Source organism: Zootoca vivipara, chromosome 2, assembly GCF_963506605.1.
Source record: "Zootoca vivipara chromosome 2, rZooViv1.1, whole genome shotgun sequence".
Classification (NCBI taxonomy): Eukaryota; Metazoa; Chordata; class Lepidosauria; order Squamata; family Lacertidae; genus Zootoca; species Zootoca vivipara.
In genome coordinates this window covers 30,378,755-30,398,628 of record NC_083277.1, presented here as the reverse complement: position 1 = coordinate 30,398,628, position 19,874 = coordinate 30,378,755, and the positions used below count along the sequence as shown (strand labels likewise).

At 41.7% G+C, this 19,874-nt stretch overlaps 1 protein-coding gene across 3 annotated transcripts in view; it reads left to right on the top strand.

The window, feature by feature from the left end:
• PDZRN3 (PDZ domain containing ring finger 3) overlaps positions 1–19,874 on the top strand; it is a 187,987-nt gene that overhangs the window by 154,823 nt on the left and 13,290 nt on the right. For all 3 annotated transcript variants that reach the window (XM_035106614.2, XM_035106613.2, XM_035106615.2), the window contains 2 exons: positions 9,682–9,935; positions 12,880–12,967. In XM_035106614.2, coding sequence (XP_034962505.2) covers positions 9,682–9,935; positions 12,880–12,967 — 342 coding nt within the window. The remainder of the gene's footprint in view (positions 1–9,681; positions 9,936–12,879; positions 12,968–19,874) is intronic.

The following is a 19,874-nucleotide window of genomic DNA, read 5'->3' as shown; positions in this document are numbered from 1 at the left end:
ATACTGACGGGCAGTTCATTAGTTTCATCATAAACAAAGGAAGCCCGTGTGAGAGAGGGAAGGCGTGAACCTTGCCATCCACTAAAAGAAAGGAAATGAAAATGGGAAGATTAAATGTTTTGCAGATGGGCGGCTAAGGAAGTAACTAAATAAATAAAATGATCTGTGGAACATTACTGCCAGTTGCATTCTTTTCCTGTCTTTCTACAGAGCGTATTAGCCAGCTCTTCAGCAGGTTATATGGAAAAAGAGTAAGAAGCGTTTTCCATAGAGCACAAGTTCAAACATGGCTCCTTCTCCTGTAGGTTGGCCACTTGTGCACTGCATCTTGCACATGGTGCGATCTGACAGCAGGGGTGGGGAAACTTTTTTAGCACAAGGGTGGCCTTCCCTCATGGGCAGTCTTCTAGCAGCAACTTGCTAGTGATAGCCAAGACTCTGTGCAAAAGTGGGCAGGGCAATAGATGTGACTCTTGCAGCAGGTTATGTTCCAGCCATGCCAGAGTCTGAGGTTGATACAGCACAGCACAGCCATCTATCTTCTCCACCCTCCTTTTAGGCAAGCAAAAAGCATTAGCACAGTTCAAGCACACGTTCCGGCTATGCAAACGCACTCAGGGAGAGGGTGTGACCACTGGGAAAGGTGTGGTCAAGGAAAGGTCCCAGCGGCCAAACAGTGAAGTATTTTGTTCCCTGGCCTGAGTCTCTTCACTCCTGCCATATGAGCACCAAAAGTGGGATAAGTATGAGACATATCCTAATGTTTATACTGTGAATCCCATATATTCTGACCAGTTACTGTGACGATTCACCTTTCAACTTGGCCAGACGATGCTTTCTAAAGTTTACAATCACTTTAGAGCAGGCATCCCCAAACTTCGGCCCTCCAAATGTTTTGGCCTACAACTCCCATGATCCCTAGCTAACAGGACCAGTGGTCGGGGAAGATGGGAATTGTAGTCCAAAACATCTGGAGGGCCAAAGTTTGGGGGTGCCTGCTTTAGAAGCTGTGTTACTTAAGTGCTTTTTCTGCTTAACAGCGAACGGCTATCTTTAGCAATGTTACACTCGATATAACATGGGTTGTTTTGATATGCTTTAACTCTGATTGCTTTGTCACCCTAATTGCTTAGTCTTGTAAAGAAAAGATCAGTACTAAACCCCGGGCATTGGAATTTGCACATTTCGTTTATTGTAAATAATAAAACTTTGGACACAATCAGCATTTCTCTTACTAACAGAAAACATTAAATTGGGCTTAATTTTACAGCTGTACAAATTGTAATGTGCTCAAGAGGGCGAGTTAATGGTATTTAATTTGACCAGGCCAAAATTGAGCATGCCTTGTCTTACATTTTTGCAGCTGCAGTCAGCACCAAGTGCTTACGCAATGTGTGGGGTAAAACAGAAATACTTTCGCTCTCAGGTTGAATGCACACATTAGATTAGGGATGCACAGCTTAGAGCACTCTGAAAGCCTCTTTTACATTCATGTTAATTTAAGAAGGCTGTACTGCTTTGTCAGCTGCAGGGGTGCATTTTTGACACATTTTTAGCCCAGCCTTTTCTTTTTAGCTCCTGTTAACTCTCTCTTTCCCTCTCATTCTAGAGCTCCCCTTTTCCCTCTACACTTCAAAGCATATGGTCTCTGGACCACCAGAGATTTCTCTTCAGCATCATCTCATCTGTATTCACTTTTTCCTCCACGCTTATCTGCGTCCCACCTCTATTAGCCTATTTTACACTCTCAACCCCATACCACTATGTGCCTGTCCCCTCCTTGCAGGACGGCTCAACGCCTCTCTGTATTTAATCTTTTCTTTTTCTCTGGAGGGTATAGTGGGGGCAGCCTATAGGTCTGCCTTATGGTCAGCTGAGGTGAAGGCGGTTGCACCGGGCTGGGAAGTCTGAACACTGTCTGGTGATGTGCAACAAGCATTTCAGAGAGGCAGCTGTGGTAGTCAGTTGCGACAAAAACAGCAGCCTTGTGGCACTGTAGAGAATAAATTTATTGTGGCAGAGGCCTTTTGAAAGCCACAATGCCACAAAACATGACACAATAAATCTGTTAGTCCTTAAGACTCTTTGTTGTTCACCTTTAATTTAGAACTGACAAATCATTAAGTGCTTATTTATTGTATGTATCCTGCCCTTCTTCCAAGGAGATCAGAGCTGTATTTTAACTTTACAGCAGCCTTGTGAGCAAGCTTAGGCTGGGATATTATTACTGTGTCTATCTTGGTAAAGCAGATTCCATGGACATAGCAGAAGGTTGCAAATTGTTCAGTACTGGCAGGAAGCAGCGTAGCAGGATTACAGCTAAAATGAGGGGTTCCAGAAAAGAAGGGAGGTCAGTGGTAGAACTTTCAGTACCCTGGACAGAGCACATAAAGCAGACTACAGTATTTGTTCCAAGGAGCATAAGGCAGAACTGAGCCATTTTATGGTCCTGGACCCCTCAGCTGAGCCCTTTTATGCTCCCCTTGCTGCCTAGTAGAGAACCTTAAAGGGGCAACTGTCTGGCCTGGAGCCTAAAAATCTGTTGTCTGTCCATCAGCTTGCATCAGGCACATTGTCTGGGTTGATGTATCAGCTCTGTGGAGGCAAGTATAGTGCTGGGATGCGGGGAGTGTTTGTTTGTTTGTTTAATGTATTTATAGCCTGTCTTTCTCCCAAGTTGGGACTCAAGGCTGCATGCCACTTAAAAAAACATAGTCATGAAATAGTAGTAGTAGTAGTAGTAGTAACTAGTTAAAAACAATAGTCAAATTACTATAAATCACATTTAGAATGAGCATTTAAATAATTCTATAGTAACTGGAGGCCCAGATTCAGGTATCTCATGTGCCACAGTCTTCGGCATCTACATCTCTGTGTCTCTGTCTGAGTCACTGCTGGACAAAGGCCACACATGAGTGCCACAGCTGAGCAGATATTTGGAACAAGGCTTTCCAGATCTGTAACCAATATTGTGGCTACTGTGGTGAACTGGTTCTTAAAGCTGAAATATTAATTATGCTGGAATGGAAATGAATTCCCTCGGTATCACTGCAATTCATTTTTTGAATAGATGTGCTTGGAATAATCCAGTCTATTCTAATTAGCATTACAGAGCTATTTGATGACTTTATACACACACTCCAGTGAAATGCCAATTGCTGATCAAAAGCAGAAGAGGGCTGTTGCACACATATTCTGCTTGTGGACTTCTCCTAGGTCTCTGGCTGGCCAGTATGTGAACAGAACGGCCTCTTCCAGCAGAACTCTTCTAATGCTATTCTTATCCTCCTTGCTTACTCAGAAGGCATCTACCAACAAAATCCATTCTTTGTTCAAGAACCACTTGCAATTCCAACTCCTTGTTCTGATGTTTACCTCTCCCACTCCTTTCTTCTCAACTTCTGCTGCCACCAGACTCCGTTTTCATAGCAAGACAACTATGGATACCTAGCCATAAAATTACCAAAAAGTGGGTAATAGTAAAGCAATAAGTGTTTCCTGATTTGTGAATGGAGCCGTCATATATTTCAATCAGGAACTTCAGTCGCCCTCTATTGGGTTCCGGGGTTGTTGAATAAGAGAGAGCCTTTTAAAATGAGAATGTCTACTCATATTGAAAGATGTTCAGCAATTCCTATCACTTACAAGAGTCCCACCATCAACTAATGACTTCCACTTACTGTAGCCCTATTTGGGCATTGTTGCTGCCATGTTCATCAACACTGGAGGAGGGATGATCCCAAGTAAAGTATCCCTGCCCTACTAGCCTTTGTGCAAAGAACATAACTGTTTTCGTGCACAGATGCTCTATTGCTACAGACAGTTGAAGACAAAGGGCAGTTGGATGCTTCCCCTCACCTGTGCAGACAAGCACAGGAGAAAGAACTGCCAAATAGAGAATGGACATATAATTTTCACTTCTTATTATTTCTCCTTGCCATCATTCATTTTTTTAAAAAAGTTTAAAAAGGCTAGCGAGGGGATGGAGTCTTTACTTTTGCAGATGGGGTGTAACAGCCCTCTGCAGAGTCTAGAGCAGGCCTCCCCAAACTTCGGCCCTCCAGATGTTTTGGACTACAATTCCCATCTTCCCCGACCACTGGTCCTGTTAGCTAGGGATCATGGGAGTTGTAGGCCAAAACATCTGGAGGGCCGCAGTTTGGGGATGCCTGGTCTAGAGAATAAATGCTTTGCCCTGTATAGATGCAGAGGCCCAGGCCAAATGGAGAAGGGATTGTGCTTAAGGTCATTTTGAGCATTTTAATTGCAGCAGGCAGGAAAACAGAAAGACTTATGTTGGGTAAAGGCAAAGGTACCCCTGACCATTAGGTCCAGTCGCGGACGACTCTGGGGTTACACGCTCATCTTGCTCTATTGGCCGAGGGAGCCGACGTTCATCCACAGACAGCTTCCAGGTCATGTGGCCAGCATGACTAAGCCGCTTCTGGCGAACCAGAGCAGCGCACGGAAATGCCGTTTACCTTCCCACTGGAGCGGTACCTATTTATCTACTTGCACTTGATGTGGTTTTGAACTGCTAGGTGGGCAGGAGCTGGGACCGAGCAACGGCAACTCCCCCCGCCGTGGGGATTCGAACCGCCGACCTTCTGATCGGCAAGCCCTAGGCTCTGTGGTTTAACCCACAGCGCCACCCGCGGGCCTTTATGTTGGATATGTGAATGTAAATGCTGAAAACTGATCAGAAACATTAGATAATTTCTGAGTGGAAAAGGAGCCTGAAACCCATGTTATCCCTTTTTGTCAGGAACATCTGTTCTCAAATCTGTTGTATAAGGTGTGCTGATTCTTAGTTGTTTGCAGCCATTTTACTTCAGATATGCACCTTCAATAAGGCTTCCTCCTTGCAATGTGATTTTTAGTAATTCCCCTGGATAGAAACGGCCATAGTCGTAATGTTTATAATGCTAGCTGATATGAATTAATTCATCTCCACTGAAGTAACTGATAGGCGTTCAGGATCTGGCCAATGAAGTATGGCAAAAAGGATGATTAATCAATCTCTGATTAATAATGCTTGTAACATTTATTGGAGTGAGATCTGGCATACACTCGACATTAGACAGGAATATTACAAGCCCCCTTCTTCCTTAATTGATGTCAGCACTGCAATAATGCCAAAGCTGTTACAAAGGTACTATAGATCATCATGTTGCTTCCAACTGTCCAAGTATAAATAAGGCATTTGGACAGTGAAACATCTTTAGTCTGCAAAATAGATAATTGCCACACATTTTAATTAAAAATACTATGTTAAGCCTGGTTTGAATTATATCAGTGAGCTGGGGGGGGGAATTCACTAGTAGTAGCAGCTTGAGCACTTTAGATGTTCCTTTGTCAAGGTATAGGTGTGCAAACTCCTGTCTTAAGATGGCACCCATTCAACTTGAAAGCAGGCTTACAATTTTCCACATGTGCCAATTCCACAGTGAACTTCTAATGCTAGGCCTTACCAAGATTCTGAAGCAGGTATTTTTTCCTATGTGGAGTTGTGTGCATCTTGAAACAGAGGTGTGAACATAGATGTCTTAAAAATTAATGCCAGAAGCAAAATTTGTGAGGCCTGCTTTGATCTCAAGTTACTTTTCTGCATAAATCTAATGCTCTCTCATAGCTGTCTTGCACTCAGTCCCTTTCAGATCTATTGTGCTACACGTTCCCTATAAATAATGTCTTGTTTATAAAAGAGAACAGGAGAATATATTTCCTCCCCAAGCACACCACCCATGCTTTGAGTAGCTAACAGAACAAGGCTTTTGATGTGCCGCACAGCTTCAGATACATAGCCTGCTTCAGCCTGATGCAAATTCACTTCTCTGTGGGCATCCAGTCCATATATGGAAGCTTTATGATCAATTTGGGTTGACTGTAAAACTGAAGGAACCAGGTGTTTTTTTCATACAAAGCCATTATTTGATTTTTTATGACCATATTGACTTGAGAAGATTCCAGCTTTTTTCTTTTCTTTTAAAATAACAGAAGGGATCCTAAAGGTCCGGTCCACAAAACCACTTACTACAGAGCACTCTTGTCAGATATCATACAAGCTTAGAACAAAAATCTGCCATGAAACCTTTGGCTTCACTCATTTACTTACTTATAAAACTGTTCATAAGCTGTTTTTGGGGAGCGTAAACTATCCAAGGCAGCTTATGTATCATTAAGAAAAATGCTAACTTTAAAAAAGTGACAGTTTAAAAGCAGGAGCATGACAAGTATCTTAAAAAGAGGCCAGTTAAAAAATAAAACAGCAAAACAGAAATGGAATAGGTCTTTTTCATCACAGGCTTAATTAAGAAAAGCCAGCTTGAAACTAATGGGGTTTTAAGCCCCATTTAAACGTTTGAATAGTTGGGGGCATTCTCTATCCACTTACCCAAACCTTGCATAGTTCTATACACCTCTATCATGACCTTTCTCAAAACTAAAGGTAAAGGTAAAGGGACCCCTGACCATTAGGTCCAGTCGTGACCGACTCTGGGGTTGCGCGCTCATCTCGCATTATTGGCCAAGGGAACTGATGTATAGCTTCCAGGTCATGTGGCCAGCAGGACAAAGCCGCTTCTGGCAAACCAGAGTAGCACATGGAAACACTGTTTACCTTCCCGCTGTCTGTAGCGGTTCCTATTTATCTACTTGCACTTTGACGTGCTTTCGAACTGCTAGGTTGGCAGGAGCTGGGACCAAGCAACGGGAGCTGGGAACAGCGCTGCCCCCAATGGCCAAGGACAATGAAATTTGTTGACCAACAAAATCGGGGGGGGGCACAGGTTTCCCCATCACTGCTCTTGTGCTTACCATACCATCAATGTAATAAATCCCCCTTTCCCCAAATTGAAAAATAAGGTAATGGCAATGGTAGTTAAGAGCGGACAACAGTTCTTGTAAGTTTATTGATATGGAGAACTTTGGGTCTGTAGATACACATTTATCAACCTGACCATGTGATCCTGTGAGGTCATCAGGGGCAGCTTCCACTTGAATGACCAGAACAAAGTTGGATATAAAGTAGGCCAAAGTAGGAAGCCTGTGCTTTGAACCAGATGCAGCAAGCATGTGAATCGCCCGGCACTACATCGTGGTAACATCCCAGGATGGCTGCGATAGGTTGTAATTTATAATATTGCAGTCACTGTGTGTGGCATTCTACAGAATAGCAACAGAAAGGCAGATCCTTGACCCAAGAGCCTTATGATCCAAAGTTCAACAGGGAGTAAGGAAGACAGAAGGAGGATCTGGTTTCAGTTGAGTTGCACACATGATGGCTTGGTTTCCATAGGGGAAAAGGACTAAGGCATCATGCCAAAGATGAGTTTCGGAAGGGATTTGACAGAAGGGAGAAAGGTGGATTTTCCCCCTCCTTTCTTTTTAGAGACATAAAGCCATAAGGGACAGCAAGGGGGAAAGGTCGTTTGAGAAAGCATAAGGCTTTTGGACAGCTGAGGGTGGTTCATACATAGGTCAGCAGTGGTCAAGCACTGCAGTGGACAGATACTGGAGGCTATAGCAATGGCTTCTAAAAAAAATAAACTTGGGGCAGGATCCTACTTGTGCAATGGAGATTTCTACCCTTTCCCAACCCCTGAAATTGCCTCTTGGGGTGTCAGGAGAGCCCTCAGAACAGCCAGGAGAAATCATTTCCCCCAGCACATTCACCATAGCACAATGCTATATTCTACCCTAGACATTCCCTGCAAGTGGGGGCAGGCTGAGAAGTGGGGAGTTTCCAGTGGTAATTTGGTTTCAAAAATGGAAGGGCCTTTTCTACACTAATGTTGGTGCTGGTGTTTCTCTTGTTTCAGAGATGGGGGATACAAATTAATTTTTATCAAGTATGACAGATTGCCTGAGGCTACCTATAAGTTGCAGTGAAAATGACACAGTGGATTTCAGTTTATCCCAAAGACGGGGGGGGGGCATGTAATGCATGCTGGACAAAAAGCATATGGAAATAATTTGGGGAAAGGAGCCTTAGATCCTTTCAAAATCAATTGGGAAAGGCTGTAGAGCCAAGAGTGTTATGTTGACATCACTTTATCCAGATGGCTGAGCCACGTCTGAGGGTACTTAGCAGATTGTGATACTTAGCTGCTCCAGGTGAATATCTCTTCAGTGCATTTTCACTAAAGATTCAGTGTGTGTGTGTAACATCTATGTTGTAGAAAATAAACTGAAAATAGGATAAGATTATATTTAAAATAAAGGAAACAGTATTTCAGTAATTTAAACAGGCTGCTCACAAAATATGTCAATATATTATTACAGAATATTATTAAATGATGTAGGAATAATATTATTATTCTTTCTACATCATTTCTCAATCCTGTGTCCCAGGGCTCTATCCCTCCAGCATGAGAGGCACAGCAGAGATCCAGTGCTGGAGCCAACCAGCCTCAGGCAGCTGTAAGCCCCCAAGGTAGCACCCTCGTGGGCACTCTGTCACCTCCACTTCTGGTGGAGAAGCAGCACCCATCTTGGCAGTGGCAGGACAAGGCAGAACTTATTGTTTCATCTCAAACGGTGAAATGAGACATGCCACCCCTGAAACCAACCTCTCTGGCACACCTAGCTCTTCCAAAGCTCTGGCCCCATTGACATTGCTGCTCTTACATTGGAGGTGCCAAAAATGGGTGTCCTAGGGGCATGCCATGGCTCCTAAGGCTTCCCAGTCATCTTGACATGCCTTCACACCTGGGTTGGGGGATTCTGAGCAGGTCTAAACCTCTCCCTGCCTTTTCTCTCTTGTTGTTTCCAATAGGAGGGAAAGCATCAAAACCATTAATTTTTTAACAGGCAGGCAGACAGAAGAATGCAAGATCATTCCTCCCTCCTCACCTTGAACATCGCCAGCTCATAAGGCAGCTAAATCACCATTGCATTTTGCTTTACCCCAACCTCCTTACAACTGCAGCCTTGGGAAACATGCCAAGATGAAGGACCTGCAGAAGGCCTAAAGTCATGGCAGAGATTACTGTCTTGTCTGGAGAACATCAGCTTATTTTCAGCAGTAGTAGGACTTCACCTTATGGCTCTAGTCTAGACCCATTCTCTGCTCCATGGAAACTGTTTATTATATAGTCAATATTACAAGTGGCAGCTTAGAGCATGGGAATAACTTTCAATATTTAAAAAGCCTGTGTTCAGCAGTCAGGAAATGCATTCCCAAGGTTGCAAAGGGAGTTGAAGAGTTTCATCCGCTATTTATCAGTGGATTCATGGATGTAGCCACTTTTGCTTCCTGTATCGTGTTCTTCTGTAGATCAGAGCTATAACAAAGCCCCTGCGATCATACAGTTTAAAACTACGAGCCTTTGATGATGTGTCTAACAGTGCAATAAGAGCTTAGTCCAATATCCTGAACTTTTTATTTTTCTTTTACGCCCACACTGCCCCTGAACTGATTTCAAATGGAAGTGAATCGGGCTGTGCCTTTCTGAAGTTACCAAAAGGTGGTCTCTTGTTCCGCAGAGATTTGACCACCCACTATGAAGTAATTGCTGTTCTTTCTCATTGCTAATGCACAACAGGTTAGAGTTAGGTGTTCCAGAGCTTCAGCCTTACTTTCAAGTAGCACTTACAAAAACGAAGCTCATTTCATGAATGGCTTTACATGAAAGGAACGCTAGATAAACGAGACTCACCTTTCTTCCTCTTCCTCCACAGGTAAATGGAAAAGATTTATCTAAAGCAACCCATGACCAAGCAGTAGAAGCCTTCAAAACAGCTAAAGATCCCATCGTCGTTCAGGTCCTGAGGAGAGCGCCACGCAGCAAAATCTTCAGCCCCTCTCATGAATGTCTCCTGGTGGATATGGGCACGCAGACTGACATCACCTTTGAACACATCATGGCTCTTACCAAGATGAGCTCGCCTACCCCACCAGTTTCAGTACTGGATCCATATCTCTTACCTGAGGAGTAAGTACCTCGCTACATTAAAAGGCAGTAAACACTGAAGCAATGAAGCATTGGGGCTAGATTTCATACACTTGGGATGAAAAAATATACAACGACCATACATCATTATGAAGATCTAAGCTGCCATTTTCAGGAGCAAAAACATTAGGACTGAAATATCTGCAAGATTTTAGGCAACCATCCACTCTAATTCTGATGTTCAGTCTGTGAGTGCCATTGCCAAAGTGACATTGCCCAGACACAAGAAGTGGGTATCAGCAGACTACAGGGGAAGTACACAAAAAAAATTAGGCAGGGGTACTCTAAGGAAGAAGGGAGGAACCTCAGTAGGGCTGAGCATGCTCAATGGTCACAGAATGCTGACTGTTGGAAGGAAAACTGGGATTAGGGAAATGCAGTGGCACATCATCGTTAGAATTCTGAACAGGGAACACTCAACACTGCAATTTTTTCTTCTGTTCAACCAATTTTACGAAATGGTGGAATCAGTGCAGTAACTTTGACTGTTGAGAAATTGCAGGCCCATTGGCATTGTGAATGAGAAGCCAAATGAACAAGACAGTTAAAAATAAAATGGTATGAGGCTACCTGCTCACTTCTAAGTTTGCATGCGCAATTATGCCAAGTCTCTATGCCTTTAGATGAGGAGAAAAAGGCTGAGTGAACCCACAGTTCAATAAAGAGTTCCTTAGAACTCTGGCCCGCAGCAATGGCTTTCCAGGGTCTCCAGCAGAGAAATTTCCCAGGCCTGATGCCTTGGGTCTCCCAACTAGAAAAACCAAGGATTTGACCTGGGACCTTCTGGGCTGCAGGTCTTCCCCCTAAAATCTGGACTATGGCTTATGTGTCTGGCAGTGCTCTTTGCTACCTGTTTGCAGTGCTGCTGTTCAATCTTATCCTTTTTTTTAAATGGTGGCCATAAATTGCAGATTGCTAGGGGCCACTACATTCTCTTTCAGTGTATTAATTACCTTTTATTATAATCCCGTGGCAATGTTACAAGAATAAGCTGTTCTGTAGGGCTGATCTTTCTTCAAAATGCTGTCAAGGAATTTTTAAAATCAATTTTTAATTACTGTTAATTATTAGCAAGTTACACACACCCCTTTACTTATTTGCAAGTCCACCTATACTGATAGTACAGAAATCATTTTCTCCCACAAATGTGGAGTGCCATTTGTGATGAAATCTTCCCATCTTGCTCACAGAAACTGGCAATGACATTGCTGATAGGATGGTGCATGCATGGTAAAAAGCGACATCCACTTCTGTGCATGCACTGGCAATGAAATAAAAGAAGGACCTTACAATGGAGCTTTGGATAGTGTTCTTGTTTCAACATGGTTTCAGCCTAAGAATGTGGCCACTCCCACTTGGACTCCTTTCACAGGGCTGGGAAGTGACTGATGGGAGCTGTAGTCCAAAATATCTGTAGGGAACCAAGTTGAGGGAGGCTGGTAGCAGAGTGAAGTGTCAGTAATTGTAGAGTACTGGGTAGCTTAGGCCCCCATCACATGCAGAGACACCCACTTCTGTACAGATCCCAACTGCTTGAGACTTCTGTGAATAATCGCCCATGCTATAGAACAGTCACATGGGACCTTCAAATCTAGACAGTACCCTCCCACAGCATGAGATCCCACTACATGGAAGGGAGAGAGAGAGAGAGGAGTCCCAGACTCTCCCATCAATATATAAACAAGAGTCCTGGCTCCTTACGACATCGCACATCAGGATGTCGTGTTAGAGCCCCTCAAATCTACTTGAGAAGATGGTCCTCAACATCTGGTATTCAGAAAGATCGGATCCTTGGAACATAGAGACTTGTTTTCTTTTGTTATGGTGCCTAATGAATTTCCCTAGTTCTTTTTAACGTCATCTTTAGCTGTATCCATAATCCAATGAAGTGAATTCCAGATGTTAACTATATATTGCTTCTTTTTTACAATTGTGGACCTGTTGACAGTCAATTTCACTGAGTTATCATCTCAAGTTCTCATATTTTGAAAGTGGGATTAAAACCTGGTTTCCCATCTCCTCTCCATATAAATATATATCCATTAAAAAAACATACATCATTATTAAAGACAAAACATTATTTTCACAATCAGAAATCAGGCAAATGAGCAGGTGCTACAAATCTCGAGGTTGGGAAGGTTGTGCAATTTCTGTCAGAGATTAGGCACCGGGGGTCATGTTCTCATGCTATTATTGTGCAGTATCCATATTGCTATTCTGAGGACAGCTTTTTTAAAAAAAGAAAAAGAAAAATTATTAATTAAGTTACCGTTCTTTTCTCACATGCTCACTGTTGTTCCCCTCCACCTCTGAGGCGGAGGGAATTGGAGAATGGATGTTGGCATATTTTCCTGTTCCTGAGGTGATAAGAGGGCGCGTGGAAAGGGTGGTTGCTAGGAAACCAGCCTGTATGTTTCCCCCCTGAGTTTTCTCAGTGGAAGTAGTAGAAGTGTGGCGCCTGTGCTCAGGTGTAACATGGGAACCTATGACCACTACCCTGAATAATAAAATGTGTGTGCTAATTCTTGTTCCACCATCCCTCTTTTTCTGGCCCTCATTTTTTTTCCCCTTCATGGGTCCATCATGCCACCCCCAAGCCTTACTTCCGCAGCATTTTTTCCTTTCCTGATGGTGAAGAGCAGTACCATCACCTGTCTTTGACAAATGTTCCCCTCTGTCTCTCTAGTGGGCCAGCTCTGCCTGGTTGGCCAATATGTTAAGGCAGCAAGACAGGTTTTTAAAAAAATAATATTTGTTTTCTCTGTTGTTTAATGAGCTTACGTCCTCAACACCATTGATCACCTACAGCGCATCAGTCTTGATGTATGTGTGACATGTTAGTGATGATCTGCCATGAGGCTGGGGGAGGATTAATATGTTAATTAGAATAGGGAGTGATAACCTAAACTGTGCTTTATTTTCCCAGGCATTCATCAGGGCACGAATACTATGACCCAAATGATTATATGGGAGGCATTCATCAAGAAATGGACAGAGAGGAGCTAGAATTAGAGGTATGAGTAATAACTAGAAGCAACCATTCAACATACAAAATATTTTTATATGTTCATGTGCCAAGGACTTAGCAACTAGCGCTGCATTCAAATTATGAACTTATGCTACCAAAATATATTGGAAAATCTATTTACTCTGCAATTTGGTGTACAGACGGCAGGAAATTAGTGCTTACTAATTTTAATATGTAGTTAATTATATGTTGTGTAATTAAAGGATGAGAGGCCATGTCCTCAGCTCATAATAGAAGCAGCCATAGGTTTCTCCTTATCTGTTCTAGTTATACTTGTGAGTAATATAATTTGGGGAGATAAGGTTTTTATTCATACACTTTTTACAGCTTTGCATACATGGATTTTCATGTGGGAACGCAGCATCAAAAGCGTAGTTTTATACCTGTGGTAGATTTCAAAGAGAAGCTTGTAGGGTTTTGTGTGTTTTTAATTCTTGTAGATATGTTACATCTGAAAGAAGCATGTCTTGCCTCCATTTGTTTACAGCAAAGTGCTTCTTTGTCCTCCATGGCTTGTTATTATTCTCTCAAAGTCCCCAGTCAAGATGCTTCCCCTGCTATCATAGGCAACATGAATTCAAATCATAGGCTTAGTAAAAAGTACAAAAGTAGAGCAATGAAATATATTTTTAAAAGACAAATTACAGAAATATCATGTGTCTCATTTAGTTTGAGCAAAATCATGGGGCTGGATCCAGAGGTCACACTTTCATCTCATGGAATTCAAGCTTTGACTAACTTGCTGCATGGATTTTAATGAAATTTAAGAATGACTAGCTTAATCTGTCTCCAGCGTCATGATTTTGCTCAAACTGCCACCCACTAAAAGACTTCTAGCTCCCACCCTGTACACATACAGATAAACAAGGAAGGGGGAAATACAAAGTCACTTGGGCTCATCATTCTAGAACAGGCATCCCCAAACTTCGGCCCTCCAGATGTTTTGGACTACAATTCCCATCTTCCCCGACCACTGGTCCTGTTAGCTAGGGATCATGGGAGTTGTAGGCCAAAACATCTGGAGGGCCGCAGTTTGGGGATGTCTGTTCTAGAAGATAATGCTGAGGTAAATGTCGCTCCAAACCACTGTGAAAATCCCAAAGCAGGGGTCCAGATTAACTGCCCATTCCTGCTGAATTCTTATCTCCCAGCAATATCAAAAGCAACACGATGGCCAAAAACAATTACAATGTGAAACTTTATGGAATAATTCAAAACATAAAGATTAACAAACTAAAGTCTCTCAAAGTACTGAATGAATCACGGTGCCAGACTTTACCCGGCGGAGAACAAGCTGTGAAGCTTTGTAATCGGCAATGTCCCAATTCTGATGTCCAACTCTGAACTCTGCTGAACAGTGTTTCCGGATAGCAACTACTGTTTCGTTGAATTCTTCATCAGCCAATTAGTTCAACAATTGTAAGTAAGTCTACTTGTAAGTAGAAAGATACGTAATTTCTTCATGAACTGAAAATAAAATGTTCAAACAATGACCTGCACATGCATAACAGCAATTTCAAATAGCGTGGAAATTATAAACTCTAACATAAAAAGGTTAGTTACAGGTAGATAGCCGTGTTGGTCTGAGTCGAAGCAAAATAATAAAAAAAATCCTTCAGTAGCACCTTAAAGACCAACTAAGTTTTTATTTTGGGATGAGCTTTCGTGTGCATGCAAGAAGTGTGCATGCACACGAAAGCTCATAAAAAGGTTACATACCCAATCTTTTTTCGAATAGATGTAATGTACACGAGAATGAAAAATACTCTGGAACAGTGCTCATGCGATTATGTTACTAACATAATCTGTTACTAACAACATTTTTTATTATATATATATATATATATATATATATATATATATATATATATATATAAAATCTCCAACCCCAGGTGTTACTAATAACAAGGAAACCGAGTTTAAAGATACAATACAAAGTAACAACAAAGATACAGACTTTAGTTTGTTAATCTTTATGTTTTGAATTATTCCAAAAAGTTTCACATTGTATTTGTTTTTGGCCATCGTGTTGCTTTTGATATTGCTGAGTCATATTTTGCAACAGAGGAATTCTTATCTCCAGCAAACCCTTAGACACAGAAGGTGGTTTTCTGAAAAGCAACAATTGTGACCCAAAGAAGTGTTTCCTTTGCCCTTCCCTGCTACAGGACAGGGATCTCAACTCAGGCAGTCTGCAGCCATTGCTGAAATGGTACGGGCCTAGTAGGAGTTGTGCAACAAACTGTTGCTGCTACCACTGCTCAAAGTGTCGGACAGGTTAAGCTGGCAGCTGTTTCCACATGTGCTCTTGCCAGCCAGTAACTATAACACGTGCGACTCAAATCATTTCACGGCATTTTATAATTTTGACATTAAGAGAGCACTTAGATTGTTAAAATAATAAAGCTCTGTAACAGTACCAGCTAAACATTTAGGAAATCCTTGCAGCTTAAATAGCCGTTCTCTGAAAGCCTTTAAGAATCGTTTCAAACCTGGGAGACTGAGATCAATGGAAAGGGTCAAAGTGTAACAAACACTCGGGCAGCTTCTAGCTGTATTGTTTGCTTATTGACAGATTTGTCTTAAACAGACTGCGGATGCACTTTTTCATTGACTCGAGTCAGAATGCTGAAAAGGATGTAAAATATCAAACCACACCACCTGGGCTACTCTCTCCATAAAATACACTCTGAATTCCAGTCCATCATCTAGGCTTTTATGGCCATCCTAACTCACAATTAATGACTTAACAGATATAGTCAACAAGTCCCCTGTGTAAATGACTATAGTTCTTGCTAGAATTCAATGAAACGCAGTAGAATTGCCTAGCAATCTGTACAGGCTGATATTAGTCACAAGAATTGAGTATCTGCCAAGAACAGGCCATTGAAGGCCTTTAAGTTCAGTATCTGAAACTGGCATCTGGTGTTACAAGGAATACAGCCCCCAGCACATTACACAGCCTCTCTTAAAGCCCAACCCAAAAATAATAATAAAAGAACAATGTCATGGCAGCATATCAACGGTTTTCTAAATTGCAACTCTTACTCTGAAGCTTTAATTGGGCCCATATCTTATGTATCCATGTTGGTACATACATGAGCCATAAAGCCGTTTAAAAATGATCAAGGCAAGAAATAAATAACATTGCCCCTACATACTTTCTAAAACAGCCACCACAAATACAAGTAGATTTCCATGTTGTTTCAACATACAGGGTAGGGTTGTTAAAGGGTTCACTTACAGACATGATAACAAAAAGCAGTAAAAGTGCCTGATTTTTCTAAGAGGTAGGATATCATTGAATGCATTACTACAAATGAACCTTAGAACATGCACCTTGTCTAGAGCACTTGTCTAGAACATGTCTAGAGCACCAAACGCACACAAAAATTTGAGAGCAGTAAAAGTACAGGTTAATCCATCCTTACCAGCCTGATTTTGGGAATTATATCTCAGAACTAAATTTAGCTGCATTCAGGAGGATTTATTTGCAAAAGGCGTGCACCTGATTGTGGTTTAGCTTCATTTCAAGAAGAGTGGTGACTGATAAGCTTTTTCAGATAGCTCAGTCGGTAGAGCATGAAACTCTTCATTTCAGAGTTTGAGTCCGACATTGGGCAAAAGAATCCTGCATCCAACTGTAAAATGCTCAACAAAACTGGACATAGAATAATCTAAGCTGACTTTCTGGGATCCTGGTTTTTACAGCTAAGTCTCCGCTGACTGTAGGGAAGCACATTGGACACAGATTTGATGTCTGTCTTTAGGATTTGCTTTCTGACAAAATTGGGGGAAGCATCCAAGCTCCTTATCACCCCACTCACTCGAGAGAATTTTATTTCCAGTACAAGTACAGTGGTACCTCGGTTTAAGTACTTAATTGGTTCCAGGGTGCCATTCGATCCCCGAAAAGTACTTAAACCGAGCGCTGATAGCGCGCATGCGCAAAGCGCCGATAGAGCACTTCTGCTCATGCGCAGACCGCACAGATCGCTTCTGCGCATGCGTGCGCAGAGGAACCCGGAAGTAAACACTTCTGGGTCCGCGGAGTACTTAAACCGAAAGTACTCAAACCACAGCAGACTTAAACCGAGGTATGACTGTACGTCTTTTGAAAAGACTGGCTCTGTGTTTCTAAAGTTTTAACCTGCCCCTAACAGCAGATTGTCTGAAACACGATATAATAATCTGTTGGGAACAAATTTTCGTTTGCGTATACAGAGGCTAATTTACTATTATCTTTTATTTTGAAACCTTAGTGTTATGAATGGCCACAGGCATATAATATCATAGCACATTATGGTACTCTTGTCTCACTGTAAATGGCACTTATATTTCAGCATTCAGGTTGTTTAGCTTTCTTTATCTGCCACCAGTTGGCTTAGGGCCTGAATAATTTTATGTAATTGTCTTGCATCCATTTCAGTTTCAGAGATCTCATATCTGCACATGCTTTGGTTTTATCGGAGCTCTATATAAGAAAAGGATAATCTACATCTCAAAAAGTTATGCTAATGCTTACTCATGACACTTATAATATGTATCCTCTTTAGATCATTCCTGACTTCTAAGACAATTAGGGTACAATCATCCTTCACAGTGGCTGCACATCCTCCTTTCGCTCCAGTGGGCCTACAATGGATCTCTGTGCATATTCTAAACTATAATAGCATAATGCACAACATTACTCTGGCGCTGTTGGTTGCTGCTGTCACATGTATTGATGTGAAGAGATGTTCAGGATCCAGATGTGAGATATCTAAGTATATCTGCCGCGACTGTTCACTCAAGGCCTATTTGTGCTCTCATTAGAAGCCCACTTCTACTTGTGGCCTTTGTGCCGGTCACTATTTGTTCAAGTAGAAGTTATTATAGCAGTTGTATAATTTCTTGTTCCATAATACATGGAAAATATGCACACCTTACCATGTCAACCAAAATATGTTATTACTTTTTGAGAAGCAAGTAGAGGTCCATGAATTATTCTGTGTAATGGGAAGGAACACCCTAGTACTTGTAGGGTGTGCCATTGTTTTTTGCTTAAGCAAAGTACTCTGTTCCAAAAAGTACTCTGAAAACTAAAAATGTTCTTTGCTTTGATGCTTTTAAAATTAATAGAGTTGATGTCCATAAAATCTTTTGAAGCTTTATGATTACATAAAAACTTTATTGAGGCATAGGCAGCTAGGAAACAGCTGTTCTTCTTTCTGTGTACACAAAATTACCATATCTAGGGTAGCATCAAATCCCAGTTATTTCTACTTCTAACCAGGGCTGGGGAGATAGAACCCAAGGGTAAGTCTACATCTAATTACTCATAAAAATTCAGGTACCAAACACCTGCTCTGAGGCTATTCTGAAGGGAATTTTTTACAAAGACCATTTGCCTGAGCACGGTTTCCTCAGATGTGTGTGTGTATTTCGGATATTTCTCAAGTGGTTTCCCCGCATACAATATATCCCAAACAGGAGATGTGGAATGAAGCGTTCTGGCTTTGAAGCATATTGAAAAGCTCAAGCTCTCTGTTGAAATACTAGAGAATGAAAAGCAAAAGCATGAAGTATTAAAGCTTCTTTGAAACATAAAACATAAAGCATCTTTGAAAAATAAAACTTGATCTCAGTCCTAAAACATGATTCTTGATTGATCCACATGATTATGATTAGATTAGATTCAGATTGTGTTTATCGTATACTGACGTTTACTCAGAATTCAAAAAAAATCAGTGCAGGATTGAATTTGGTTGTTAAAATCAGTGCAATCCGTTTCAGTTATGCAAACCTAAATTTACAGTATGCACTTGAGCCCCTCTCACAAAATAATGGCAGTCTGGAGGCACCCAGTGTGTGGGTAGAGTGTGGGGCTTTCTTTGGGCAAAAGACAAAGGAGAGGACTAAGAGGAGTGGGAACTGTTGGTAAGGCCACTTGCTTGTCTTAGTCAGGTATTTTGGTAAACTTTACCCAGGTATTTTGGTAAACTTAAAAATTTTCATTTGTTTCATTTGAGAGGTGCAACCTTAGATGTTCATCTAATTCTGCTCCAAATTCAAACTTGTGAATATTTCCAAAAGAAAAGAAAAGAAAACCCCAAACTTTAAAGATATCAAGCACAAACGCCTCTGCTGGACCTATTTGTCTGAAGTTTGGTAGACTTCATCTGCTCTGCAGGGGCTGTTATGTCTGCATATTTCATCTATTCTGTCAAAATATTCTGTCTTGCTTTCACTGGAGTTCCAGGCCTACAGTTCTCTATTCACTTAGAATTGTAGAGCTGGAAGGGACTCTGAGGGTCATTCTAGCCAGACCTCCTTCAATTCAGAAATTCAGTGGGGGGGGGAGTACCTATTAATACACAGAATACATGAATTCTCCATTGTACTGTGTACAAGGAGTTATTCTGCAGAGTCATGTTGGTGCCACAGCCCTTGCCTAAAGTTACCTGAAAATAGCTTTTTGAAGCAAGACTTCTGCTCCTTAGAATATGTTCTTGCATATTGTGAAAGCAAAGTGAGAAACTAACTGTGCCACGTGGCTTCTATGGCATCCAGAGTGGCTTGCAACAATGTCATATACATATACATAAAGGTAAAGGGACCCCTGACCATTAGGTCCAGTCGTGACCGACTCTGGGGTTGCGCGCTCATCTCGCATTATTGGCCGAGGGAGCCGGCGTATAGCTTCCAGGTCATGTGGCAAGCATGACAAAGCCGCTTCTGGCAAACCAGAGCAGCACATGGAAACACCGTTTACCTTCCCGCTGTAGCGGTTCCTATTTATCTACTTGCACTTTGACGTGCTTTCATATGTATATACATATACAGTGGTACCTCTGGTTAAGAACTTAATTCGTTCCAGAGGTCCGTTCTTACCTGAAACCGTTCTTAACCTG